The 24,480-nt window shown below is 38.4% G+C and overlaps 1 protein-coding gene across 1 annotated transcript in view; it reads left to right on the top strand.

Moving 5' to 3' along the window:
- The first annotated feature begins 8,832 nt into the window (after window positions 1-8,832).
- fam20cb (FAM20C golgi associated secretory pathway kinase b) overlaps window positions 8,833-24,480 on the top strand; it is a 50,624-nt gene continuing 34,976 nt past the window's right edge. The window contains exons 1-3 of the mRNA XM_061232739.1: window positions 8,833-10,346; window positions 11,281-11,456; window positions 14,855-14,933. Coding sequence (XP_061088723.1) covers window positions 9,796-10,346; window positions 11,281-11,456; window positions 14,855-14,933 — 806 coding nt within the window. The 5' untranslated portion in view covers window positions 8,833-9,795. The remainder of the gene's footprint in view (window positions 10,347-11,280; window positions 11,457-14,854; window positions 14,934-24,480) is intronic.

Here is a 24,480-nt window from a genome sequence, read left to right as displayed (position 1 = left end):
CTGACCTCACCTCTGCTCGTGTCTGCCCATGGGCTTTAGCTATACAGTATCCCTGACCCTATCCGTCTCTGACAAGTCTGTCTACAGGATGGAAAGGGTTGCCATCTGAGCTGACTGTCGTCCCTGATACATGGCAAAGACATCCAGCACTGTACATAAATCTGGACTTGCTTATCTACATTACAGCCAGCACTGCAGCCAGCCATTTGAAGAGAACAAATCCTCTGCTATCTGTGCCAATGTATCTGAAGGTCCGAAGCCCTCCATATCCAATCCCATATCGCTGCTCGACTTGTCAGGAGAAGATAACACCAAGGCAGGTTTAATTGTTTAGGTGGCTTGCTGCCAAACAAAACAAATGAACAAAGGACCGTCAGTCAAGTTGAGTCCAGAGTTTGGTCTGTAATGCCCTGCCCTGGGACTGCAGTTTCAGGACCTGTGAAAACATGATGATCTGGTTAGCTTGAGTATGTTCACATTATTTCAGTTATGATTCCTCTGGTGACGTCTTTCATTTCTTTAGTTTGCGTGATTTCCTCTCAATATTTTATGGTGTGAGTTCCTCTTGATGTTTTAGAATGGGTGACAGGTGCTGATTGGGCATGATGATCAGTGCATGTTAATATGTCAGCAGATGTTAGCATGTTAGATTTAGCCACTTAAACAATGATATGATCAATGTGCTAGTAGGATTGATATCTGTAATTTTACCCATCTGTGTCAGCAGAAGCATACTGTAATTAGTGAGGGTACCATGGGGATGCAGCCATGGAAGCAGTAATTGTTTAAAGTTGTTACATGAATGCCGAAGCAACATATTGTGTTGTTTGCATTGAAAATGCAATAAAAGTAAAAAGTGAATTGCATCTTTAAAACGGACTCGCATTTTATTTTTGCTGTTCTAAGCATGACAGTCTATTTAACCCTCTGAGGCTATTACTGTACCAAAGCACATACTTAAGCTACAAGTTATTTCTGAATTCAGACGCACACACTGAAACGCTGTTTAAATTATGCTTCTAAGCAACAAGCCAGAGCAGCTTCATACCAGCCGAAAATTGATACAATGTGTTCAGAGTTATGCTGCAATTTGTTCAAAAATATTTTTCCTGTTTGAAAACACAAGTTACTTGAAGAACATTGTATTGTATTGTCACTGCACTGCAGCAACAAAAAAGGGATGTAGTTACTGCTGGTAGCATAAAGCAACCAATATATTTATTATTATGAGATGGAGCATCTAGATTTTCTTGCAAAATGATCTCAATATAAAACGTGTTGTGATCAAGTGGCAGCGTCTCTGTTATTATGCAGTGTTATTTGCATTTTAGTGTAGGGCTTAGCGATGGGGGGTATCAGGCAAGCTTCTCCCCTGTGACTTAGTATGTTCAGTGTATTTTAGACACATTTAAAAATGCATTATTACTATGAGAATGGAACAAGAGTGTGTTATTATTTCATCACATGATCAGCCTGCATCTCTGGAAAGAGCGTGTGCGAATGCAGAATGTCAGAGTATGTTAGTGTCAACTGTGCGTCTTGGCTGATGTATCACTCCAGCTTCCCTCATTTGACAGGCCAGTGGCTGTTGATATGATGTTCTTTATGTTTTGCCATTAGCAGGTAATGAATCATGTATGCTCGGAGGAGTTCTGCGTATCTGATTCAGAACGCACTCCCCCTTTCAAAATAAACACACAGTGCTAGCACCGGGCTTTGACAAGAACCGCGGGTTTCCGTGTCCAAATTAAGGTATATATTTATTATAGTTTATTTTCTGAAGGGTGGACGAAAATAGAAAGACCAACTTTATGAGGCCTACGTAATTTAGGCCTACTGATTCAATCCACGCTGTGATAATGTAGCCATATGAAAGCCTGCTGGATACAGTGGGGAAACTGCAGAGACTACAAAACCTACTGTACAATCACTCTACACATGAACACTAGCATTCCTCTTTTCATCTATTTCAAATGGTACGATTAGTTAAAAATCTGGTTATTCTGTGGGATTTGGTAGCTTTGTCCATCTACAGTCTATTTATTACAAGGAAACAGACTATTTGTTCTTTCAGACTATTTGTTCTTACAGCGATATTGGGCTATACAATGCAATGCCAAAATCAACTGCCCAGAATCCTGAAGGGAGCTTTCTATTCATTAACCGCTAAGCTCAACGGAAATACATCATAAAATACATCATAATCTGAAAGGACCAAGTCCCTGCACAGCACCACGGGCTAGAGAATGCAGCAACAGTGAGCTGTGGTGGATGAGAGATAGCCAAGGTCTCCCACAAACATACTATTGTCTCTATAAAAGGACTGAAGCCTGTATCGCTGTCATCAAACACCAGTGGTATTCCCCAAAGCCCCCCTCCCCCACAAGAAACCGCACCTTTTAATTAGGCACCTTTTCCTCAAGCGGATTCGCCAGTCAATGCACAGTATACTGCAGGACGCGTCTGATACTGACCTCAATAACCAAAAATGCCTGTTGCCAGCCCTACGATTGTCAACCAGTCACACGGTGTGTTGTCTCTTGGTTACAGCCCATCAGTTTCTAGGATGTACCAGCAGCTAGCAGTGGAATTAACCCAGTCACTGTCCCACACAGAGAAATAGATAAGACATAGGGAAACAAGCATGCTCACGGCCATAGAGATCATTAAGAAGTGAACAAGGTACAAAACTCAGACTTATCAATCAGCAAAGAATTAACCCTATACATACCGTAGGTGCCACACTGATCTAAAAAAGGATCAACATACTCTTTCTTCCCACAAAGTATTATCCTGGCATTTATATCATGTAATACAAAGCATAATGGATGCATATTTGGGATTACTGCAGCCTATTTCTGGTGTGAAGTTCTGTGGTTACTTGTAAAAGTGGTGTCACTTCCTGCTACACAGACACTGGCAGGCTTCTCTAGGCCGTTGGGTCAGTTTATTGACACACTTGCAATTCATCACCATCATTCCCCTCACCTTCAATCTCTTTTTTTCAGCTCCTTTGAATGAGCTGCCCAGCCTTGTGCATTACTGTAATTGTTATTACCACCCACTCATATTCTTCAGTCCCTGATTTTGTCATAAAGAATTGAGCTGAGGTGCCATATTGTGGAAAGGATATGAGTGACGCTGTGGAGATATGAATGACACTGCGGTAAATCTCGCAGTAATCTTGATATATATTTTTGAAAAATCTACTGACCTTGTGAGATTGGATAAAATGTTTTGTTTTAATGTTTCATGAAGTTAAAAATGTAGGGAAGCCAGACAGAATCCTACAGCTGCCTCCTTTGGAGCTGCTACAAACATCCGCTCTGATTTTATCCTGAAACAGATTAAAAGGAGTAGTAAAATATATTCAGGGAAAGGAATCCAGCCTCTCAGCCATAGAGATTAAACAAAGATTTTAAGTGTATCAGAACCATTCCCTTTTCACGTTTTAAGTTATTTGATAATTTCATGTGAACTTTGAACCAAAAATAAATGCAAATATAGTAAAAATATATATAAAAAATAAAGTTACTGTGGAATTTACAGGCTCCTCCAGGGGAACTGAATCATTGTCATTTCAAGGTAAGATGGTGATCACTAAAGTTAATTCCTACTCATTTTACACCTGAAACAATATTCAGTGGCCTATTGAATGTGGAGGGAAGAACACAGTGACATTATTGAATGATTTATTGATTTGGTTGGATGATGGTAATTGGTCTTTTTTCCTTTATTCCCCAAGCACATTTGGGAATGATATCATTTCTTGCATCCCTCTTTAGAAAATATTAACTCCAAATTTGTTTTCAGAGTTCTGTATAAACAACCAATATTTGATCAAACACAGCAGGTAAGGAAATATCAAGTGGCTGCATTGCTCACTAAGATCATGAATGGATTGAAATGTACATTTCAACAAAGACTCCTCCATTTAGTGACACAACTATGTGAGACAGAGACACCCTAGATCTATAGGGAGTGCTGAAGATGGGAACACTGAGCACTGTGTGCTGTGATATTGTATCTGGACCACAGCTGCTCATAGTCTTCCTATGGCTATACAGACTCATTGAATCTGCAGCTACCTGAAACCTTTAAAATGCTCAAACCAAGACTCCCTCTGCTAATCTGCATATAACTGAGGGAGATGAGCCAAATGCATTCAGTGAAAGGCTTATTTCCTTGTGCCATAGAGCAAGGCTTTTAATTCAACAAATTGATCCTGAAAAAAACCTGAATTCAGTGAGGCTTTTACATTAGTAAAAGGTCTTTATGGACATTTGTCCCTCCTGTTTATCCTTGTGTTTTCAGTGTAGTCTGGGTTTCAACTCCAATGTGAACACAGCTCTGTCAGCCTCAAAGTCCTTTCTAATTGTCTGACCAGGGCTTTGACTGTTTTTCTTTTTACTCTGGCTTTGCATTCTTTCAGGGACTGTTCAAACATGTCATCTCACTCCATAAGCCTCTTCAAAGAAAGTTTGTATAAAAACATTGGGATATTGGTTTGGATGCCTGCTACACAGCTTTTTTATTTTTTTAAAGAAAGGATATTTTGAGGAAATGTGTTTTATAGTTCCAAGAATGACTATAGAAGGAACATATTCTTTCAGAATCTGTTTCTAAAGGCATACTTTCGTCACTTTTATGACCGTTGTTGTTGTCTGAGACATACTGTAGCACTATCAGAATTAGATAGACAGTGCCCCTGGGCAAGGGTGTAGAGAATGTTTCTTTTGCCATCTTGATAAACTGTAATTTTAAACCCTTGGAACGTTGTTTATACAGACATATTATTTTGAGACTGAACTCTATCGTACTCTTTTTGATCTAAATAAGAGAGACACGGTACCACAAGCATTTGGAATTGCAGAATTCAGTACTAAATGTTAATCTCATGAAATGTTTTCCACAGTCATTTCACTTTATTGGCTTAGATCTCATTTATAGAGATGCAAGCTGCCAGCTATGTGCAAATTGCCTGAACCCATCTCTGGGAAGCAGTGGGCCAGCACAGTAAATTTTGACAGAATGGTTGTGTGTTTTGTTATTGTTAGCCTTCTTTTTGTGAGGCAGCCAGCCTCCCACTAGCTACCCAATATAGACAAGTGTCTAGACTAGGTGATATGGAGACAATTGCATGACCTTAACATATTGACCGCTTGCCTGAACCAGCCCAAATAATTCCACTGAAAATTCAAATATAGGCTTAATATGTGGAAAAAATATTATTCTTCCAGTTCCCCAGAATGATTGACCCGTGACCATAAGACTATGGCCGTGAGAGAAGTGTACTGCAGATGCAGAAATTAAAAGTAAAGTAACTGACAGCATTTTCATACAAAATATGCTGTATTTTTATTGTGATGGGGCTTAGAAACTTGTTAAGGAACAGACCTTACCTTAGACTAGGATATTAGCTCTGCAGAACTGTACACTGGAGTCTTATATTGTGAACATGTTATTCCTATTTATGTTGACATTTTGCTGAAGATCCTGTAACAATGCCCAAAGGTACAATAGCAGTGCCTTCCATAGAATGATGTAGAAAAAATTTTCATTTGTATTTTTAAACATTTGATCCAAATACAAGTGAATGCAATTTGAAAGTCAAAAGCATGAACTTACACTGGTATTTTGAATGACATTTTACTTTAGCCCACTATTTATTGGAACCACCACTCATTTGTTGGTGGCTCCAATAAAAAATTTGCCACTGGCTCCGTGGAAGCATGCCTGGTGCAATACAATTAAATGCAAAAGTATTTGGACAGTGATACAATTTTTCTTGTTTTGGCTCTGTATTCCAGCACATTGGATGTAAAATAAATGAATTAATACCAGGTTAAAGTGCGGACTAATTCGATTTTAATTGCAGACTTTAATTTGAGAGTATTTACATCCATACAACTCTTAGTCCTGCCATTTTAGGGGCCTTGGAAATCTACTTAGTTGCTTTAGCAGCATGTTTGGGGACATTGTCTTGTGAAGTTCAATCCAATGAGTTTTGAGAGATTTGTTCTGATGTATCTGAACACTTCAGAATTGTTCGGGGGGGGGGGGGGGGGGGGGGGGGGGGCTTTGAATCATGAGCAGTTCCTTCTTTCTTCACGCTTTTCTCCTTCCATCACTTTGGTAGAGGTTAGTAGTCATGTTGTCTGTCCTTGGGAATAACCTGGCCATTTTGTTTTTGAGGCTAATCAGAGGTTTGCATCTTGTGGTGAACCAACTGTGGTTATGCTGGTGTAGTCTTCTCTTTATGGTAGTCTTTGACACATCTATGCCTACATCCTGGAGAGCTCGCCTATATCTTTATCAGTTTGAAAAGGGCTTTTTCTGAACAACTGAACGTATTCTTTGGTCATCCACTCGTGGAGTCTTCCGTGGTCTACCAGGCTGTTTGCTATTGCTCAGCTCACCAATGATTTCTCGCTGCCTAACAATGTATCAACACAAATCTTCACACATTTTTTGTGGTTGTGACACTGTATTCTAACACTTTGAATTTGGAATTAAACTAAAAATATGAGGTTAAACTGTAGACTGTCAGCTTTAATTTGGTTACATCCATATTGGGTGAACCATACCATGTAGGAATTGCAGCCTTTTTTTATACATAGTCCCTCCATTTCAGGGCACCATAATATTTGGGATAAATGGCTTCACATGTGTTTCTGATCAGTCAGGTGTGTTCAATCACTTCCTTAGTGCAAGTATAAGGGAGCTTTCATTGTTTAGTCTTTATTCTAAGTTTTGAATTGCCTTTGGAGTCTATTATTGGCACTTTGTCAACATGATGACAATAGTTGGGCCAACGTAAAATATAAAATAAAAAACAGTCAGACATAGGCCAAACAAAGGCTTACCAAAATAAACTGTTCGGAACATCATGTTCACATATAACCATTTTACCTCTTCAAGCTTCTTTCCAAATATTATTCCCTCCCCATCAAACCCAGAGCACTGTTCACCTATATTACTGTAAAGCAAAACTGTTACTTTTGCAAAGGTTGCTGTATAGCTGCATCTCAAAATCAAAGTCAAAAACCCAAACAAACTCTCTTTAGAGACAATATTAGAAGAAATGAATGGAAAGTAGAATTTCTTGTTCTCCCGTTGATACACTTAGATAATTCCTCACTGTGAAATTTACTGTGGCTACTAGCCTATCATTTCATAGAGAAGAAAATCCCATAATTGACTGACATAATCACTGTCATTAGCAGACTAAGTAAATAGTTGGTATTGCTATATGATTTGAAAAGTCTGTCAGCTCTCCAAGTAGGTATACATAGAACAATATTCACCTCATCTGTGCATCAGATTTTTTATCTAAAATAATATAGACAATTCATGCAGTTCATGGATTTAAAAAAATATGTTTTGAGATAACTCCTCTCTTGCACATTAGAAGTCAGCAGAGCCTCCACAGAGCCGTTATCTTGAGAATATGCAAACACTCACTTCCAGGAAATAATATCTTGCTGGTGTTAGCGGCAGCTTGCCAGGACACATATAACTCCATAGCATTCAAATTATTGATCCTGTTGCCAGATTATTTGTTTAGAAATCATAAAAAGGCCTACAACATAAATAAAATAAACATTATTCCACTCACCTTACTGTTGTATTTGAGTGTAAGAGTGCACACTCGTGTTTTATTGTATATTCAACATTTTAGCACAGTAAAACAAATGACATTGCAAATATGGGCCCATAAAGCTGCAACCAGTGCTACAGCCCCTTCTAGAATTACCACCAAAGGCTCTCCTTAACATGAATGCACTTACAGTATGCTTATTGTGTGTGTGTGTGTGTGTGTGTGTGTGTGTGTGTGTGTGTGTGTGTGTGTGTGTGTGTGTGTGTGTGTGTGTGTGTGTGTGAATTACAAGCCCTATATCAGCAGTATGATAAATGCTATGCAGCCCTTCCTTTATTTGTGTTTAAAACTTGGTCCAGGTATGCAGTCCAATGATAAATTAGCTAGAAGCTCGCTAAAATAAATATGAGTATGCATTAAAAGTCTAGAGAACTTGGGAACATAATAGGCATTGTATGCAAAAAAATCAGGTAATTTCTCAGGATTTTTTGTTCAAATGGCATTACCTGGATTTTGAGGGATCTGAACGTTCATCGTCTATCGATTAAGAAATAGAAACATGAATATTTCGGTGGCCGGTTGATACGTGATTGTATAGCCTACTCTACATTGTAGACTCACACACCACATGTATACTAATGGAAATAGGCTACTTGCTTTCACATCTTGACAAAAATATGAAATTGGGAATTTGTGAGAGAATAGAAGAGAAGAATGAGGGGGGCAAAAAGGACCACTTTCTGGATTAAAGGTGGAGACTAGCAAATATTTCAGAATTGTGAAGATGGATCAGGAAAGCTATTGTGCCTACGGCCCAGCCGCAACTCTGCTGCAATCAGATAAAAGACAGTTGCACTCACTCATCTGCTCAGCATAAAACGTCAAGATCATGAATATGTTAATCTTTCGAAAATAATAAAAGACACGCGCGTATTGTAAATGGCTCGCAGTTGTTTTCAGAAATTTCCACACATTTCCTGGTATATTTGGAATCCGACGCCCTCTTCTTGTACTTATAGGAGCTGCAGCGGAAATATTTCGGCAGAAGAAAATGAAGCTTACAGTCTGAAGATTGTTGCTGCCTTTTCGTGTTACTATCGCTGCCCGTGTGTGGACTCAGCCAATCTCGTTCCTATGACGCTCGGCAAGGCTGGATTTAGAAGGGCTTGATCATAATATTTAACACACCCACCCAGCCTTAAACAGCGAGAGCACAAGCTCAGCTCGCCCGGAATGAGAGGAAGAGCTTCGCCGTGAAGCCAGAAATCTGCACCTGCCAGAATATCTAGTTTTTATCCGCTTTGTTTTTTTGTTTTTTTACTTTAATACAGATTGGAAAATAACGTGTCTAGTTAGTCCAGCACCTAGGTGCGCTACTAAAAACACGTTGGTAGCCACGCATCTTGGTTTGCTGACTGAAAAGGATGGATGTTCTTTTATGCAACTCGCTCAGTTTTTTCCTTTGATGTTTAATTTTTCAGCATTCTGCTGTGGGTTTCTTTACTTCAAGAGGACTATTTAAATGTTCCCATCGCAAACAGTGGCTTGATTACAGTTTTTGAATTGTCAAGGAATAAAATAACGTTCGCCGCTTTTCGCTCCCTTTGAAGGACGGGTTGGACAAATGCCTTCTCCATACTCAGATGATGTGAGCCAGGCTATCCAGCACCGCAGAATACAGGTTCTGAAGATGGAACGCCGCTATCGAGACCTTGCTTACACTTACTATGGATGATTTTCTATTGCGTTTAACACGCTTTTTCCAGTGGGCTACCTGTGATCGCCACATTCTGAGTCATTCAGCTCCACACTGAATATAGACTACCAACAGCTATATTCAACGAAATACCAACAGCTGATTTACGAGTTGGGTTAAAGCTGCTTGCTTTTTGTAGCCTATATTTGTGTCGGTGCAGTGGTCACCTCACCTGGCTGCATGTTAAAAATAGACTATGCTAATGAAAATAACAATTTGTTTTTGCCTGGATTTCTAATGTAGCTAGCCAGGATTATCTGGCTGAACACTGAGATCCTTAATCAAATCAACAAATGATGACGGCAAAGTGTTCAACGTGTATTTTTCTAAATTTGCAACCAGTCTAATAAATGTCGTCGGTGATGTAGTGAGTTTTTTCCTTTATATCTTAATTATTTCAAACAAACATTTGCATATTATCAAACTGGGGACTACGAAGATGATACTCTTTCGTAAATTCCGAGTTTTAATTCTCATGGTGTTTCTTATTGCGTGCACCATGCACATTATGATAGACTTGTTACCAAAGCTGGAGAGGCGAGCAGCAGGACCGAACACTGGCAACAGCGCCTGTTCCTGCTCTCATAGACCGAGCGAGGAGCCTCAGAGCTGGGGAAAGCAACGAGCCAGATCTGGAGCAGATTCGGGATGGCCTAATAAGCATACTTTGAGAATCTTGCAAGATTTTAGCAACGAGCCCACTTCCAATCTTACTTCGCATTCCCTGGAAAAGATCACTGGGTCCAGTGACAAAACTGAGGCTTTAAAAAAGATGGAACACTATGCGCAGAATGGAGAGACGAAGAAGCACTTCATTCAGGACACGAATGTCATTAAGAATCTACCTGTGAAGGCTTTTACCAGACTATCAGCTCTGTTTGAACACCCTTTATATAAAACAACCCTGCCACCACTTACCGACGAAGACACACTATTCAACGTCAACACTGACATCAGATTCAACCCAAAAGCTGCTGAGAATCAAGAATGGTAAGCTTTTAAGTAAAAATTTCGAATTCACAAATCGTGAAATTATTGAGTTCAATACATATTTAGCCTAAAACATAGTGATTTATTTATATTGAAGTAAAGTGCAAAGTAGCTATTTGCGATTGTAAAGTAAATGTGAAATATTCTAGTCAACTTTCAGTCTCATTTGCTGCACAAACACGTTTTGTACCGTCGGTAAAAGCAGGAAATAAAAAGTCATTACCTGATATTGAATCCCCTTTACCCTCCTCTCTCCGTTATTACACAATAAAAACGTGGCAGATATGCCAGATATCTCTTACCAGTTTCAGCCAAGCTGTAGCTGTGAATAAGACAGTTGCATGCAGTCAATACAATTCCTGTTTTAAATGTAGTTTCTGTGACAGCCAATTATTTTAAAACCATTTCTCTGCAAAACTCGACTATCCAATATCTGGCAACAAGAAAAACGAATATGTATTAGAACAAACTGGTTCCATTTTATTTAGAAGATAACTTATATCCAGTGCAACTTTATACATTTTCTAACCAAAAAATGTTTACCCACTGAAATATGTAAAATTGGGCATCTTGCTCAAGAGTAGGCTATAACTGAACAAAACTTACTGTATCCTATTTGAAGGCTGCCAAATAGGAATTAAGCAGTATGTCAGATAATTACATTGTACAATGTAGAGTCTACAGTTAGCCATGGCCATCGTGTTATTACTGTCATGCCCAGAAGGAGTATGGTCAAATCCACTGTAAAATGGTGTTTCAGAATGTTTTATTAGCTCCCTTAGAGAAGTGTACCATGCATCTGAAGCACAATATCTCCTTGTGCATTCTAAGCACATGCTGCAATCTCATAGGCCTGATACTTTGTAGTTGCTTGCAATAAAAGGTTCTTGTCTTCTGTCCAGTGGCATTTGATTTCCCTTTCACGACCTTTCAGGCACAATGAAGGGACTGAAGAGGAGTATCCACCTACTGGAGAGTCTTCTGCAGACTCCTACCCAAATTGGCTTCGATTCCACATTGGAGTTAATCGTTACGAATTATACTCCAGGCACAACCCTGTCATGGATGCACTGTTGAAGGACCTTGTCTCTCAAAGAATCACCAGTGTGGGTAAGTCTGTGGCCTGAAAATATTATGGCAAAAGATAACCTGTACTATTATGTACTGACAGAAACCACAAGTTAACAGTTATTACAAAAAAAAATACAATAATCACATTTGATTGCAGGACTCTCTTAGAAAGCTGAACAAGTTTAGCTATTGACTTAATGACTGTAAGGAATGTATGGAAGTGATAAAAGTAAAGAATGACCTTGAGGATTGTGATATTGTATAAATGTGTATTCTTGCATTGAAAAACAAATGCTTTTTTCTACATTAACTTACATGTCATTTCGCTGACACTTTCATCCAAAGCGACTAACAGTTAATTAGACTAAGCAGGAGACAATCCTCCCCTGGAGCAATGTAGGGTTAAGGGACTTGCTCAAGGGCCCAACAGCTGTGCAGATCTTATTGTGGGGATCGAACCACCAACCTTGCGGGTCCCATTCATGTGCCTTTACCACTACGCTAAATGATTAGTTTAAGGGGATATGTGGAAATATGTATTTATATAATCAGTCTGGCACTGTTTAGGAGGAATGAGGACTTCCTTATGTTATACTGTTGAACTGGAAAAATAAACAGTTAAGTAAATCGATGAATCATGCCACAGTGGCATGACTGCTTGTTTAATCCTCAGACCTAGGTCCATGGTACACCCAACAGGATGCAAGCAGCAGGGAAGACATACTTTCATGCTAATGCATAGGAAGACATGCAGATGTGCAAGCGCAGAGGCCAGTATCAGCTGATTAGTCAATATGAAATCGTAGTCAAGATAACACATTCACAAAGGTCAGATGAAATGGGGTTTTTAACCTTTTAGAGAAATAGAGAAAAATGGCAAAAAAAATCCAAGTACAGTAGGATAATTGGCCTTGTTCCATCAAGGCAGGTAATGAGAAGTATATCAACAATTCTGCAAAAACCATTATCATTTCATTTTACATCATGATATTTCCCCTCCAGGGAGCCATATTTTTGTTACTAAACCTCATGAATATTCCTACAGAATTAAAATATATTTTCTGATTTTAAAGCCATTTTTATTTTTGAGAGGAAAACAGTTGCAGAGCAGCATGATTGACTAATTCAGTGTTGTTTGTCTTAGTGTTAATAAAATATGTCTTCATCAGCCATTGTCATTACAATGATATTCATCTTCTTGCACACTCGGCCAGTCATAGAAAAAAATATGAAATATAAAAATAAATATAAAAAATACGGCCTGGGTCTTGTCGGAAGATCTTTGTAGCAGTAGCAGAGCAACTAAGGAAAAATATTATTAAAGCAATTTCTTTATTTTTCAAAACCTGTTCCATCATAAAAAGCAAAACACTTAATTGGATTTTTTACTATCCCTTGGTTGAAAAACAATCAGTGGCAGAGCTCTACAAAGCACCTCCAAAAATGTTATCTTTAAAATACTTCTCATTATTACAAAGCACTTGGTAAAACTTGGTCATACAGAACAAATGCTTACAGAGCATCTGGAATCCTTTCAGGTTTGCGAGTGCCTGAAGCATGCAGAGAAAATGACTATGTAAATATTTAAGTGCACTTAAGTGAATGGCTTGTTTGAGCATCCAGACTATACCGATATTTAGTCTTACCTGCTCAGTCAACAATTTAAGTGGCACAAAGACATATGAAGTAAGCCCATATTGTCAAATCATATTTATTTTAATGCATGTTTATAAAACCAAAAATAGTTACATGTACAGTATATGTAGATCCCTTCTTAGGTGCTGGGTCAGAAAACCAACATCAATAGAGAGAGTAGGACCCAAAGCACTGTGCTCTAGCTATACCTGTATATTATAAAATTTTTACAACATAAAAACAGACATGGTTACCTGTCTCTCCTATGCTGTTAACTGATGTCCAAAATGTTGTTAATGTTAATAAAATAGATATTGCAATCGGCTTACTAACCAAAAACTCACTACAGACATATTGGAGGACAAATCTATAGATAGTTTTACAGTTTGTGTGTCCATTTTCAGGCATTGTCTGAGAATGGATGGAACAAAACACAGAGTTTGAATATTATGCTAATGTCAGCTAAATGTATTCTCCAATTTTATAATGGCATACTTTAATTCATATTATTGTCCTTTGTTGTAGACAGAAATGTATCATTAGCATATTTTGTGGAGTCTTTGCAGGTTCTGAAAAGGTAAAAATTGAGGTATTAGGGAAGCATGATTTTGCTGCCCTATTACTGGCATTATGTTATCAGATTTTACCAAGAAAAGAGAACAGTGAGTCCTTGCTGACCGTACTTCTGTCCTTCACCCCTACGCCTCTTTTTAATCAAACAACCGCAGTCTGACATAATCAGGCACTCAGAGTATGTGGCCATATGACCTCTGCTTTCAACTGCATTAGCATAGCAGGTGGACATATTAAAGCCATTGGTCAGAAGGATTAGATCACATTCAATATTCATATATGAAGGTATATTTGAAATTAGGGACTAATAACAAAATGATTAGTCATTACATATATCTGAAATTAGGGATTCATAACAAAATAATGAAACAAAAAAGGTTTTTGTCTGCTGTACCTTCAAATTCTTCTGAACTTTGCTGTACAAATCATCATAGTCTTACAATGCTGAGATGCAATAATAATAAATCAATAATTCAGATTAACAGTGATACAGTGGTTTACGTCACCTCTTAATGTCACTGTAGAATGCATTGTTATACCAACCATGTATCACCGTGAACTGGAATAGCACACACAACAACAAAGCCATGCAATTAATGTTTGTTCTGTCAATGCTTGGAACCAATGGTCCCCTGAACTTATTCATATGATTCATGATTGTAATTCATAAATAAATAATGTGTCATTTGAAAACAGTTTAATCTCTTTACGTACCCATAAAAAACATGTCACACATTTCACTGTAGCCCATACATTCACTAAACCATTTTTGAGATTCAATACTTTAAGAATCACTGACATTTTTTAATTTTATGTAAAGTAATTTTTTGTATTATTTGACGCAAAAATCATTCAATTCAGTGTTTACAGAGACACTTCATTAAAACACTTTACAGCAGAAACATAAAGGGAAAAAGCCAGGCCTAAATGCCCCAAAAGTAAGCACACAATAAGCCTTCAGGTTCACAAAAAGGGCTGTCTGAATAGGTTCATCAGTACAGGAGAAGACTTGGATGCAGAATGGGCATGTGCAAACGAGAGGCGAATCTCAATTGCAACAGACTCAGAATGGCGGTTTTAACGTCCCATGTTGCAACTGGCCCAGTATTACCCTACATGGAGCGTATGCTGTTTACTTTAGGATGTGTGCTCATCAGAGGATTGGAGGCATAGCTGCCAGGTCACAGCACTTGAATATCACCTCTTTTGTGTTTCCTCTTTCATAACAGCCATGAAGTCTGGTGGGACTCAACTCAAGCTCATAATGACGTTCCAGAACTATGGACAGGCGCTGTTTAAACCCATGAAGTAAGTCACACTGCTTATTAAGGAACGTAAGAGCTTGTTTCAGGCCCACTCTGTTGAACAGAGTTAAGTTTCATTTACACACTGCCAAATCAGCTGGTGAAACTGTAGCATTAGCGACTGCAACAAAAACAACAACACGAATAATAATAGTAATAATAACCACAATAATAACAGTTCAGATAGATATTTTGACACTTCTAGATTTTCAGTATTGCATTTAACATAATCTAACTCTGGACACTGGACAATTCTCAGGACACTGGTCTCTAGTTATGTCCCCATGTCTACCATCACTCCCGCAATATGCTGTTGAATCCCTTTAACCCATTATTGACTAAGGCGCCCTATAGGAAACCCATAGAAAGTCATGTGTCTTGAAAAAACGGTCATCTGGTCAAATTCAACACTGGCTTCGCATCTGTCTGTTAGGGGAGATGTAATGTGCAGGTCTCATCCACCCATAAGGGGTTAATAGAACAGGCTCTCATTTTATAATGTATCATTCTGTAGCTTCGTAGTTTTCCACTTCTTCTATTGTCTTCAGGCTGTGCCAGTCCGCTGCATGCTAAGTATCTTAGATTCCACACTTTCAGATGCGATGGGAATTTTGTTGACAGCTGCTACATTTTTCCACAGAGCACAAACACCGCTAAAAGCAAAGCAACAAATGAAAGATATGTTTTTATGTGCCACATTTGTTACTAAAGAATTACATCGAGGCCAAAGCCTTAACTGCATAATTCATTATGAATTATGGCAATATAAACATAGAAAATGCAGCATAGTTCAAATAATTCTTGACTGGGCGTCTGTGGATTTCACGCTCTATCCCCCTTCCCTAGATGGCCAGCCTTATAAATTAATAACAAGAACACACGATAGATATGATTGAATCGCAAGTCCATGTTAGATACGGCATTCAGGCCATCTATTTAAAAAATGCTAATCTTTGAGAATGACACGGGAGTTGTTCATAGGTATTCACTGTTTATACAGTAGGGAGAAAGTGCAAAATGTTAATGGTGCGAAGAGCTCTACATAATTCTGCACATACAGTATAAACGGCAATGATATTAATAATATACATTTCCAGCCGCATGCACATAGGGTATTTTTTAATCTCGAGGCATTTTACTATGAAGAGGGATGACTCACCTTAGCCACAGCCAATATGCAGCATCTATCTGTGTGCCAGAATGCTAATCACACATCAGAGTAGGAGAGGAAGTGATTGATTTTGGCAATTAGGTTGGGGGATGATAATGAGATTGAGAGAGTCACTCTGGGAATGTTGCCACAAGGGTACCCCCCTACTCTTGCAAGAGTGCCGTGGTATCTTTAATGACCACAGTGAGTAAGAACCTGATATGATTGTTAGCCAAGGGAAATTCATATCACGAGGAAAGCACAATTCAGGAGAAATAATGACAGACCACAGAGTACAGTGCAGCTTGAGAATGCTTTTGTGTCAACATAAGAAGAGTGTGAGATTTTGTCAGAGCGCTAACATTGCAGATTAAGAGTGATTTTGTAGAGCATACAGTCATTGCTTTGATTCAAAATGCATGTGTTACTGAATCATATTTGTTCTGGTATATTGTGCCTCCATATCTTTATCCTGAAGGAATGGGAAAAGGTGGTCCTTGGTATTATGTGGCAAAGCTGCCTTCACAGTTTCTTTAGTGCATAATCTTTGCAAAAACCCTGAGCTGGCATTTTCTGGTTTCAGTAAAATAGCAAAAATTAGTTGCAGAAATTGACATGATACACTATTCATTGCAAAGTTCATGCACATAAACTATATAGCTAGGTAAATGCTTAGTTTCCCTCAGTTATTAAATGGCTGCCTAAAATACTGGACAGTATATTCACATTAGTAATTTGAGGAATAAATTGAATCATTTCAGGATTTAAACTGGCACCCAAACAAGCTTGTAATGTTGTACTCCTATGTTACCACAGAGTGATTGTGATACAAATTTTGCTCCACATTACTTTTTGATTATCAACATCAAGTGCTGTCAAAACACTGTCTATTTCATGGAATCTTAGCATATGAATTATAGTGCATGAGAACACGGGTCAGATATTTTTATGGTCTTAACTCATACTATACTGTACAAAGTTTATGGCTTTTTTCCAAATGGGAAACAGGAGGGAAAAAGTTAACCATGCCATATTAATCAGACCTATAAAGGGATGTGCTGTTACAAAGGTACAGTTGTATTTGCTTTTATATTTTAGATGGACACTCTTATCCAGAATGGCTCACAGAGTTGCCGTTCTTTTTAAATATAATCCATGTACAGCTGCATATATTACTGATGTTTAGGTTAAGTTGACTTTTAAGCCCAGTCCTCTAAGCCTTATGCTACACCCGGGCCCATAGGTCTGCTGAAGTAATGTTACATTAATGTAAATATGATTGAGCTTTTTATATGATACATTTTTTTTAAATAGCGCAATAGAAGGATGTCCCAATGAAGCAAATTCAATTTCTTCTCCACCAGCTTGTATGTTATACTTCATACAGACAAGGTTATGAAACGTATATCTGAACAAAACTGTAAAATATCTGTAATCCTGGGCACTGGCTGTTTCAATAGAATCCCTGCTGGTCGATTGAATTATAGAATTTGTGTAATATTGATCGTACAGCTTTCTTCTGTGAGATCAAGGAACGAACAACGTTTGGATTGTGCGCTCTCCCTCCAACATGAAAAGCCTTTCTGAGCGCATGATAGAGGGATAACAAAGAGGCATAGTACACAGTGGGTATGGATGGACTTTCTGTGTTAGAGAGAGAGAGAGACTTGGCAAGGCAGCGAGATTGTTCGCTTAAGTATTAGATTATTTCACCATGCAGAATTAAGCAACAGTTCCATTGGCAGAGAGCCTTGGTTTCTGACTTCAGGGCAGAAGTAGGGATTTGCAGGGAGTAAGACATCTGATTGTGGGGCCAAGTTGCGAGTACAGTAAACATAGAAACATGACACCGTTAATTTAAATGGCTGCTAAAGCTTCTTCTTCAGCCCTGAGCAGAAGTACAGGAATTAGCCTCCCTTGGAGACATTTACCAGGTATGACTTAGCTTCCAGTGGAGGTTGCTGACCATGCTGTATTCTAAGCTGAGTGTCTGCTACACTGGTTGTAGTGGACTGGGCTATATATGACACGGCCTGATACTCTGTATCTGTGTCTACCATACTCCAGGTGCTTACCAAAAGTAGTTCTGCCCATATGTAGAAATGTATGCATTTCAATGTGAAACAACAGCTTGATATTATTTGATGCCTTTAAATGGAGACCCCGTACTCACCACCTACACTCATTGCACCTACTTGTTCATTGTGTATCCTTTGTAAATGTCATCTAAAAGCTCAACACAACCTCTATGACGTGATCCCTACTCTGAGCCAAAAGGGTAAGCAAAATATATTTTATTATGCTGTTGCTGGTTTACCTTGGACCAGATCCCAGTATGATTTCAGTATGATATCATTTTTAACAGCTCACTGCAGATAGATGGAATGCTACCATTGACAATGAGTGCTTGTCAGTTATGCACAGTATCAGCATTATAAGGCATATTTTATGCCACAGTGGCTATTTTAAGAATCGTCAACCCCGCTTTTGGCCTAATGGCTATCTGTTGTATTACATATCTGCTACATGTCTGTTAAATACACAACATTTTGGACAGACTCAAAATCGGCCATAATAACAGTAAAGACCATGTGATTTTAACAACAAATGAGCAAAGTTTTTTAGCCATGCTTCCTGGAACGCAGCCAGAACATTGTGAAACATGGTTGCATGATGTGTGTCAGCTTGTGTGATTCATTTCCTTGCTGTGTCTATTTTCCGTGCACTTTTCTTTAGTATAATATTTCTTTCCTCGTTTCATTCTTATCTCACACACATGCATATACACAACCACATCAATAAGATATAAACATATAATGTATACAAATATATTTTATTTTATGTATGTGAGTTAATTACCTCCATGGGATCACAGGGGTAACCGACCAATGAAATAAAATAAATATGAAAATGAGCATGTTAAAATATGAATATGCAAAAATGAATTCATTCAACAAACTATTTTGAAAAGGATTGTTCATGCCCAAATATTATATTTCACCGGTTACAGCATGAAATAGAGCATTATTCTTCAATATTAAAATTGCCATTACAGAAAATTAAAGAAAAGATACATCAATGGAAATATTTCAAAATGAACTTTTGTGAAAAGCAGTGAGTCAGTCTCAGATTGTTGCCTGTCTCAGTATTGTAGAATAAGAAGGGAATTAGTGCTCTGTTTGTGAATCAGGCACAGTGGGAATCTGTGATTAGAAATCTGCATTTATCCTTGTTTGATGATTTTTACTGTACTTTATTAAAAGTTGGCTCTTCGCCAGGCTACTGATCTGACATTACGATTTGACATTAACATTCAAACATGGGCCTTTGATATTGTGGCAGGTCTATGGTTACTGTATGTTGGTGTTTAATCTCTCTCTCTCTCTCTCTCATACTATATTAATCATTACTATATATATATATATATAGTACTATAACTTATGGAATAATATATTGTATTTAGTAGTTATATGCATCTTTTATGAGTATATTGACCTGCAGAAAAGGTGGAATATTGGTGAATTACTGGAAAAGACACAAAGTGTTTAAGTTGGTGTGGGAATGTGAATTGATGAATATTGATATACAGTATATGTTGAGACCAGGGACTGCACTGTGGTAGGCATCTATATTTAGGCAAGTGCTTTCCAGTCATACATCCTCAGAGACAGAAATGTTATCCGATAATTATTTAAATAGCATCATGTTGTGGTAATTGTGCTGATTAATAACACAAAGTCTGCCTTGATTATTCAATAAGCTCTTGTTTCATGCATAATATAATTCAATAATGCAGTGTTCAGATTCCTGAATACAGAGGAGCCTGCCATTCATTTCCCCCATATTTGCTCTGCTCTCTCCCAAACAACACACTGTGCAAACATTTCACAAAAGTACACAAATAGACCTTTGGCATATCTCCGTAGCTACAGACCTGCTAGTGCTGGCCAGCAGACTGTATATTAACAAGGAGAAAGCCGCCATTACAACCACTACTGACAACAATGAAAAGGGAAGCAAGGCCGGGCCTGTGCAGGGATTCTGTTGTTTCATGAATTTGCCAATTGTTTGTCCCTATGATGTAAGTATTGGCCAAAGGACACTCTTAATGGTAGTTTATGGAAAAACACCCAAAAGATGAAGTTATTCAAATAAACAAACCACGGTGTCTTACCATATCCATTATAAAAATGGGTATTGTCGAGCACAATGACAAAAACACAAGAGGCTTAATCAAAGCAAAAGCAAACCCACAAGGCGGCATTGGAAGAGAACAGTATTTCAGTTACAAATAGGCATGACAAAGGAATGGGCACTTTGAGGGTGCATTAAATTAGCTGAAAAGGATCTGCTTTTGTCCAAGAACAATCCTATTGAGGAACAGGGACAAGATGTGCTTGCGCTTTCGAGAAAAAACTAATCTCAGCAGAACATGTCAAATTAACTGCATTTACACTCCCCCAGTTCTCTACTTTTAGTTTTTATTATTTGATATTCACAAGTGTGAACATTATCTCTGCTTAATGCAGGACTAATGTCCATGAATTCTTCCCATATGTATGTTCATTTTACTTGGCTTAGAGAACTTTGAGTCAAAGCTAATATATTATTTAATTAAAACATTTTAGCCTATATGAATATGAAATGGGAGGGGCTTCAATCAATTTTATATATGCAAGAAAAAATGATGTACTCACATGCTCTTATGGTTGTTACACTGTGCTGCTTGTGCATTAACTTTGGGCTCCTGGGATGGGAAATGTGACCACTTCAATCTCAGCTCCAGAGTAACTTAACTGTAGTGAAGGTGTACATCTCAGTAAAGCAAAGCTGCCATACAGGTGAAAACACTTACTGTTCTCTGCTGCACAGTAATGTGTAGTGGCTCCAAGGCCCGTGTCACTAAGACTAATTACAGAGAGGGACCGACCCTCCATGTTTGAGTAGTGCCTTCCTGTTAGTGAGATGCAAGTAAGGCTGCATATTCTGGTTCAGTCCAGGTTTTAGCTGTCCCCTTTTGGTGGAAATTTGAATAGCTGCATTCATTTTCTTGTTTGTGTGTGATTTTGGACCCAGAAGTTGGGGCAGAAGTCCTCATCAGCAGCGACACTGGTTTTTGAAGCTGGTCTTCATTTGTAAGGGGGTATGGGCTTTAAAAGATTTGTGGGAGTGACAGAGGCCATGTTTAGAACCCTTGATATTTTCTTCAGTCACAATGATAGTTCTCAATAGGGTCCGAAGATAATTGGGGCTTAAACGGAAATGGTAGGGGCATTATATGTTCAAAGATTAAGGCACAGATTCTTTGAAGAAATGTAAATGGCATAGAATAACCTAAACAACTACTCTGATAAACCTGTTAATTACAAATAATGACAAAATTATGACAAATAAACAGATCATTGTTTCTTAGCCAGCAGGTGACATTTGAGTTTTCAAGTCTAGCATAAATGCAGTTTATCTAAAACATAATGAAGTGCTTGATTAGTGAAATACACTACAGTATGCAGATCTACAGTATGATGTTAAACTCTTAAAATGGACAACACATCCCATTTAAGCTGCCTGTCCCCTTTGCACACTCTTGAAGAGTTAAGTTATTTTCCAAATATTTCTTTACTCAACTGATCGTATACGCATCCAGCCAATTCACAATTGTAGATTTTTAGCTATGACTATCCTTCCATATTTCACAATAAGGCATCCAAGAACATGTCAGAGCATTGTGACATGCATTCGCAGGAAAAATCTGAAAACAAACTCACATTTTTCAGTTTTAGTCAGATTAAAAAATATATATTTTGGCGTAAGTTCGTATCTGTGTGCTCACAATTGTTGTAAACATGTAATAAGTAAGATTTACAGTACAGCCCAATTAAGAGTTACAGTATACTGTAAACACCCTTACCAGACATAAATCCAGCCCTTTTCCTCATTAAATGTCTCAACTGTCTGGGACTCCTAGTCGAATGGGAGGGGTTGTTGAGAAATATGTTAATTACTGAGGAGACAGAAAATGTTACTCACATTAGTCATTAGAGTTATTAGATTGCGCAGCAAGATATACACTGTACCTCAGAATGGCTTTGCACTTAGCTGCTGCATGGCTGGAAACAAAATTCAAAAATCACTTGCATCATTTTGAAAATCTCCTGAGAATAGAGTAGACATGTCCTTGATTCTAGTAAGTTTGAAAGCATTCAGAGGTGGCCTTTCTAAAATCAACATCCATGCATGCCATCACTTAGTGTTTGTTCTGTAGCTGTTGGGCCTTCTGGCACCTCTTTTCAAGTATGAATTACATGCAGACAAGCATTTCAGAGGCATACAGACAGCTCTGCATGGCCTGATGAGCACCAGTGTTTTAAGAAGTCCAAAGAATTACAACGGGTAATTTCCTTCTTCCCATAACATTCAGAAATACTGTACGAAGCCACCTCTCTTGACAGTCAGCGTTACACTAGCCTGCCGTGTGATTGCTGCACAAGTCTTACTCCACCGTCTCTTCGTGTCACATCACATTTCTGAAGCCATCCCTCTGTGAAGGCCAACGTGCTCACTTGCTGCCAGGAAACTGGGCTGCTCACGATAGCCTGTCTGTGCATATCAGCCATTGATTTGTCAGGCTGCATTTTACTGCCCAAGCTCAAACGTCTCTCCTTGGACACCAGACATGGCCGTTCTAAACTCGGCCAAGATCCCAATGCATGAGATTCTCTAGTGGCACGCTGCTTAATGTGGGGAGAAGGGGGAGTTATCAGATAGTATCGTATTTTTCACTGAATCTTTATCAAGCAGAATCAGGGTATTAAGACTGGGCAAGTGTATGTGTGGAATTACAATATAATTTAAATCATGTCTCCAGTTTTAACTTTCATTTGTATTCATTTGTATGTCATCCCTCTTCCCTGAAATTGCACAATTGTGTCATTTGTGTAGATGTATGGGCTGTTCATCTTGGATGCTACAGAACTTACATATCACAAAAATATCTATTTTATGACTCATAGTTCCAGGGAATGATTAGCCAATAATGAAGCAAAAGGTAAAAAGACTATATGTAGTTTTAACAATTCTTAATTGTCACATTTAACTATAATGATCTGACCTATGTTTTTCTTTTCTTCTCTGAGATGGTGTGTCTCACTTCTCTCCCATGGACAAAACAAATTTTAAATGTCAAAATGCGTGATGAGTAATTGGGGAACAACAAAATATGCATCACCTAGTCTCAACTGCTATCAACGATGAAAACGGCTCTTGTGCAATACAAGGCTATGAGGACATCTGTTCCCCAGCTAAGCTTTAAATGAACACAGCCCTGCTCTCTGAGACTAAAGCAGGGCCTTTTTTAAATTCCACTCCTAAGCTGATCTGACATGGATGTGGATGGCTCATCGAGAACAACCTCTTTTCTCCCTTTTTTCTTTTGCTGTCTGAAACATGTTGTGTAGTCAAAACAAATAACATCAAGGGACTCCAATTCAAGTGCAAACACGCATGCTTGGTTTCAAAAGGTGTTTCTCACACACCACTCACAGTTGACATAATATGTCAGGCAAAAACAGAATTTTTGACATACAAGCACTGTATTTGCTCATTCGTTTTCAGTTTATGGACAATATAGTGGAAGCTTCTCTTTAATTTCCTCTCTTAGGACAATATAGTGGAAGTACTTAGTACTGTATCAAACGGTAACATTAAGCGTTGTGATGATCATAGTGTAAGTTGTTATAATGTGCTATTCTTATATGAGTGGTCAGCAGAGGATTTGAGCTGAGGTTCACTTGGTCGAAACAAAGTAATTGCTTACTGCTGCAGTACTGTACATCCAGTCAATGATATGAGGTCACAGTCAGAAAGTGAAGCAATGGTCTGCCCTGAGACCTTGAAACATAATGGAAACATGGAAGAAAGTATGTATATAAAGAAACGTTTGCATAACATAATGGCACTTTGCCTATTTTGCATGATACAGTTGTGGTTTAAGAGACATGAGTAATCTAGTATCAGTAGTGAGATTGCATTAAACTTTGGGGCAGCTTGTCTGCAGGCTTTTAGTTGTGTGTGTGTGTGTGTGTGTGTGTGTGTGTGTGTGTGTATGATGTGCAGTGTGTTTGTGTGTGTTTGTGAGTCAGCAGTGACCTCTCTCTGGTGCTTCTCTTATGCTATTATTGCTATACTGAGTTTAATGTGAGAATTAAGCGTGACAAAAAGACAGGATTGAAACAACGGCTTAGGTTCATTTCAAAGACTAGAAGAGGAATGAACATTTTGTTGAAATAAATGAAGGATTACTACCCCTGCCCAACTCCATGGCTATGTGTGGCGGATGAAAAGAAGATAAACAGTTTACTGGCTCTATGGTACCACGGTTGGCAAATAGCTTGCAGTAAACATC

This window comes from Conger conger, chromosome 2 (genome assembly GCF_963514075.1).
Source record: "Conger conger chromosome 2, fConCon1.1, whole genome shotgun sequence".
In the NCBI taxonomy this organism is placed as follows: Eukaryota; Metazoa; Chordata; class Actinopteri; order Anguilliformes; family Congridae; genus Conger; species Conger conger.
This window is presented reverse-complemented; position numbering and strand designations above follow the sequence as displayed.